We start from the raw sequence: 5,258 nt of genomic DNA, 5'->3' as shown, positions 1-5,258 counted from the left end.
TTTTTTTTTTTTTTTTTTGTGGTATTGGGGATCAAACTTGGCTTGCACTTGCCAGGCAGGTGCTTGTGCTACTGAACTATCTCCCTAGCCCTTGGACCTAGGACTTTACACATGCTAGACAAATGTTTTATGACTGAACTACAGTGCTAGCCCAAATTTATTACTTGTTTAGTTTAGTTGTTTAGTTGGTGTTTAGTTCAGAGACAGGGACTTGGCTAGATAAGTCTAGGCTGGTCTCAAACTTGGAGTGAGCCTCCTTCCTCACCTTCCAAGTGTTGGGATTATAAGCAGGTACCACCATGTCCAACCATAATTTATCATTTTAGTATCTTCTTTGTCCAGACCTTGAGTTCTTTCTGCACTTAATAATATTCATCTTGGGGCTGGTGGTGGTCTCAGTGCTAGAATTCTTGCCTAGTTTGTGTGAAGCCCTGAATTCCATTGTTAGCACTGCCAAAAAGGGGTGTGTGTGTGTGTGTATGTATGTGTGTGTATGCATCACTTTCATTTTTAAGGAATCAACTTGTAACAAACTATTTAAAATTATGGTCCCATCCATAGCATTACCTAATTGTTGATCTAGACAAACTGCTTAAACTTCAGTTTTTTAAAATTTAAAAATTTTCTTAACCAAGTTTAATTTGAAAACAAACATATCAGTGCTATTGTTATTAAAGTCTTTTACTGGGCCATTTCTTTCTCCAAACCTTAGTGTTGTGCTTCTGTTCATCTTCAGAATGTGCAGTGAGACTTAGCACCAGTGAGTATATACATCAGCCAGAATTTCTGATGGAACAGAGCTCCGGTGGGCAACACATGGTAAGATTGCCTATCCTCAAGACAGGGTTGAGAATTCTGTTTTAGGATCTGCGAGATAGCTCAGCAGTATAAATCACCTGCTTAGGCAAGCTTAGGCGGGCGCAGGGGACAATGGTTCTATCCCAGGCACCACATGCTGCGCCAGCCCCACCCTTGGGGCTCAACAGGCAAAAAAAAAAAGAATTCTGTTTTAGCAATCCAGCCCAAATGAGGGAGAAATGAGAAGACCAGCTTCCACCCACGGAGGAGCAGTGTTTGGAGGAATACTGTGGAAGCATGAATCTGGAGAGGCCCCAGAGTGCTTTTCAGAGTTGCCAGTAGTAGACAGTCTTCTTAAAAATCTAAGATTAGAGCGTGCTTTAAAGTCCTAGAATAATGCTCCATTGTTCAGTTTTAAAGGAAACAACAAAAAATAAAAAGTAAAATATAAAGGAAGCAGCATGAGAGTAGCTGTGTACTGAAGGCAGGGGTTCTGTCTGATCTCAGAAGCTAAGCAGGATCAGCCCCGGTTGGCCCTTGGGTGGGGGAAAGCACGCAAGGTAGGACCGTGTGGATGTGACATGATGGGAAGAATCAGTGCCATCCTCAAATACTGTACTTTGGGCTAAGAGTGTAGCGCAGTGATAGTGCACTTGCCTAGCATGCGTGAGGCTCGAGGTTCTGGCCTCAGCCCTGAGAAAGAAAGAATGTTCTTTACTCTTCGGTCCTCTATTGATCAACAGGAAAGAAGGAAAAGCGTTGGTGAACTTCAACAGTCGTGTTTTAAGACACACACAGGGACTCAGAAGCCGGGGAACAGATCCAAGTGTGATCAATACAGAAAAGACTTCCTCACCCTAAACATGGAAACCTCTACTGGGGAGAAATTTTTGGAGCTGAATGAACATGAAAAAGCCTTCAGCCCATCTGCAAATGCTGTGTATGAAAGAACGCGTGTGCCAGAAAAACCCTCTGATCACAGCGACCATGAGTATACCAGTGTGAACCAGTCCTACATTCAGGCCCCTATGGGAACTCCCAGTGGGGAGAGTCTGTATGAATGGAGGGAATACGAGGACAGTTTTTGTCTGTCCACAGACTGTGGTATGCATCCAGGAGGTATCAAAGTAAAAAATCCTCACAAATGTAAGGAGTGTGGAAAAAGTTTTAGATACCCCGCTTACCTTCGTAAGCACTCTCGAACCCACACTGGAGAGAAACCCTATAAATGTACAGAATGTGGGAAAGTGTTCTCTCAGTGCTGGGGTCTTTCTCAGCATCTACAAATTCATCGTGGAGAGAAACCCTTTGAATGTAAGGAATGCGGGAAGACCTTCGCCCTTTCTTCATACCTAACCAAACACGAGAGAATTCACATCAAAGAGAAACCCTACAAATGCAAAGAGTGTAAAAAATCCTTTGGAAATCCCTTCTACCTTAAGAAGCACATGCGAGTTCACATTGGCTTCAGACCCTATAAATGTCACGTATGTGCAAAAGCCTTCACGCAGTCTTCAGGCCTCACCAAACATCTGCAGTCCCACAATGGAAAGAAGCTGTATGCCTGTCAGGACTGTGAGAAAACTTTTTCTACGTTCACCTGCCTCGTTGCTCACAGAAGAACTCACACTGGAGAGAAGCCTTTCGTCTGTGAAGAGTGTGGGAGAGCCTTTGCTAGGTACTTCCGTCTTATTACACACATCAGAACTCACACCGGAGAGAAACCCTATAAATGTAAGGAGTGTGGGAAAGCCTATGCCACATCTTCTGACTTCAGCAGACATGCAAGAATTCATACTGGGGCAAATCCCTATAAATGTAAGGATTGTGCCAAAAGCTTTACTCATTGCTCAAGCCTCTCGGCGCATCGAAGGACACACACTGGCGAGAAGCCTTATAAATGTAAGATATGCGGGAAGGCATTCACGTATTCCTCAAGTCGCAATAATCACATACGAACTCATAAAACCTCATAGCCACTTAAGTCTGCTTGCAGTTATCTCTTACTAGTCACGTGTTACTCAGTCCTGGTGGAAAACATGAAAACACATGATGTGACAAAGTCTTTACTTCCATCTCTTCAAAGTACATGAAAGCCGTCACACTGAAGAGAGAAGGTAGCGAGTGTGATAAAACTGACTCCTGGGGGCCGGCGAGATAGCTCAGCGGTCTAAAGTGCCTGTGTAGGCAAGCTTACACAGGCGCAGGGACTATGGTTTGATCCCCAATACCACATGCTGCTCCAGCTCCGTCTTCAGGGTGGGCTAAGCAGGCCCCCCCCAAAAAAAAAAATTTAAAAAATAAATAAATAAAACTGACTCCTGGTTGTCAGCTCCTTTGTGAAATGTTTTGTAGGTGGGGCCGGGGAAATGGCTCGGTAGAATAAGCGCTTGCCTGGTAAGCACAAGGGCCTGATTCAAAACCCCGGTTACACACACACACACACACACAAATGTTTTGTAGGTGATGTTTGTACTTGCAGTTTCGCTTCGTGGGAGGCACATTCATGCTGGCCTCTTTGTTACTGGTGCTTTTTGGCACTTGGCAGAGCACCCAATTTTAAATACAAGTTACTCCTCATAGGTAAGAAAGTGACTTCCAGGCGGTGATGCACCTCAGTGGTGAGCGCACCCCTGGCATCGGTGAGGCCTTGGGTTCCACCCCCAGCACTACAGAAAATACAACAAGTGATTTTGTAAGTGATATTTTGATGTGCAGAGCATCTTGTCTCCCAACAAGCTATGTTTTTGAGACGTGGTCTTACTATGCAAATCAGGCAGGTCTTGTGCTCAGTTCTGTAGCCCCTAGGATGTTCTTGAATTTGCAGTGATCCTCTCATCTCAACCTCTTGAGTGCAGAGGTCATGGGCATGGGCCACCGTGCCTGGTGCAGGGGCCAACATGGCAGGCCTGGAGTTCTGGGCCAAGAAGGCATGCCTGGGGACCAGGCCAACACATCGTGCCCGGGGAGCCCACGCATACACCATGCAGGGCTAGGGATTGAACTTGTGTCCTGCTTGCCAGGGAGGTCCTTATGCCTCTAAGCTATCTTCTCCAGCCCCTGAATCAACTTTTTTTTTTTTTTTTTTAAACTTGTTCATAGGCTATTCCGGAGAAAAATAAGGAGCTTATTTTAGTTTTAATGAGTCTTTTTAAATTTGGTTAGACAGGATCTCGCCATATAATTCAGGCCAGTCTTGAATCTAACACCAGTCCTGGCTCAGCCTCCCCCGTGCTGGGGTTATAGGCATCCACCACTATACCTGGCTAGTTTTAACTCATTTTTATAAAAGGAAAATTAATATCCTGTGTAATTTTATCCTGAATGAGAATACTGACTTGTGCCCCTAATTACATGTGCAGAATCCCTTCATGTTTTCATATTCTGTTGTGTAGAAAGAAGTCAGGTCTTAAAGCCATTCTCAGGAAGGTGATGATCCAAGAGGGTAAGTACCAGAATGTGGGCTAAAGGTGTAGCATGCAGAAGACCCTAGTTCAAGCCACTGCACTGAGGAAAAAATACGCTAGAGTTGGTGGGACAGTGCAGAAAGTTTCAGGGGCATGTAATAAGCAGGAAACCTTGAATTAAGGGTATTTGCTTTGAGAAAAGTCTAACACGGTGCGTAGAATACAGGCGCTGCGAATGAAGCAGGTACACAGTTGCAGTGTTTTTTCTTTTGTCCTAGGGATTTGAACCCGGACCCTTTGCACTGAGCTATGTCCCCAGCCCTTTTTAAATTTTAAAACAAGGTCTCACTAAGTCACTGAGTTGCCTGGGTTGGACTAGAACTTGCAATCCTCCTGCCAAGCTTCCCAGAGTGCTGGGATTATAGGTATGCACCAGCACATCCAGCTCAGTGTAGCAGTTGAGTGGTACTGGGTCCCAGGACCTGGGAGAGTTACAGTGTAAGGGCTATAGGAAGCAAAGCTCTGGGGACACAGGCTCATAGTGGGTGGATGCAGGGAGTTGTGCCAACATGCAGTGCGAATCCTGGAATGCAGTGTGGCATGAGGAAGAAAAGCCATCAAGCTGGTTGGTACAGGTATGGAGGCTCCCTCCCCTAGTTCAGGTCCTTTTAGTCTTGAATATCTGTGTGAGCAGGCCACAGAATTGAGGTACTGGGCCCATGCTTCCAGGTCACCCAGGGTTGTGTTCTGGGCACAGGGCACAGGCAGGGCACCACATGGTGTCCTTACCCCCAAGCCTGCGGATCCCAAGCACTAGCTGGACCCAACTAAAGAATTCCCCTCCTTTTGCAGGGACCCTGCCGTGGCTCCTGTACAGCCTGAGCCTAAGCTTTGTGAGAACAAGAAATATTTTTTTTTAATTTTTTTGTTTTTATATTTTAATTTTATTGAGAAAGTAGCAATAAGATAGTTTCAAAATAGGCTACTAGTATAGTTACAATAATTAATAAATTGCATATTGTCTTTGGGTTTTTGTTTTTTTGGTGTTTTTTT

At 44.8% G+C, this 5,258-nt stretch overlaps 1 protein-coding gene across 2 annotated transcripts in view; it reads left to right on the top strand.

Moving 5' to 3' along the window:
* Nucleotides 1–3,019, top strand: part of LOC101592674 (zinc finger protein 426-like) — a 16,815-nt gene extending 13,796 nt beyond the window's left edge. Inside the window, exons 5-6 of one of the 2 annotated variants that reach the window (XM_023716785.1) lie at nt 737–819; nt 1,542–3,019. In XM_023716785.1, coding sequence (XP_023572553.1) covers nt 737–819; nt 1,542–2,774 — 1,316 coding nt within the window. In that variant the 3' untranslated portion in view covers nt 2,775–3,019. Of the gene's footprint in view, nt 1–712; nt 820–1,541 lie in introns of both variants that reach the window. The other variant, XM_012515081.2, reaches the window with a different exon arrangement.
* The last annotated feature ends 2,239 nt before the right edge of the window (nt 3,020–5,258 follow it).

The sequence above is a fragment of the Octodon degus genome, unplaced genomic scaffold (assembly GCF_000260255.1).
Source record: "Octodon degus isolate 3935 unplaced genomic scaffold, OctDeg1.0 scaffold00050, whole genome shotgun sequence".
Taxonomy (NCBI): domain Eukaryota; kingdom Metazoa; phylum Chordata; class Mammalia; order Rodentia; family Octodontidae; genus Octodon; species Octodon degus.
The sequence above is the reverse complement of the archived record's forward strand: the minus strand, read 5'-3'. Positions and strand labels throughout refer to the sequence as shown.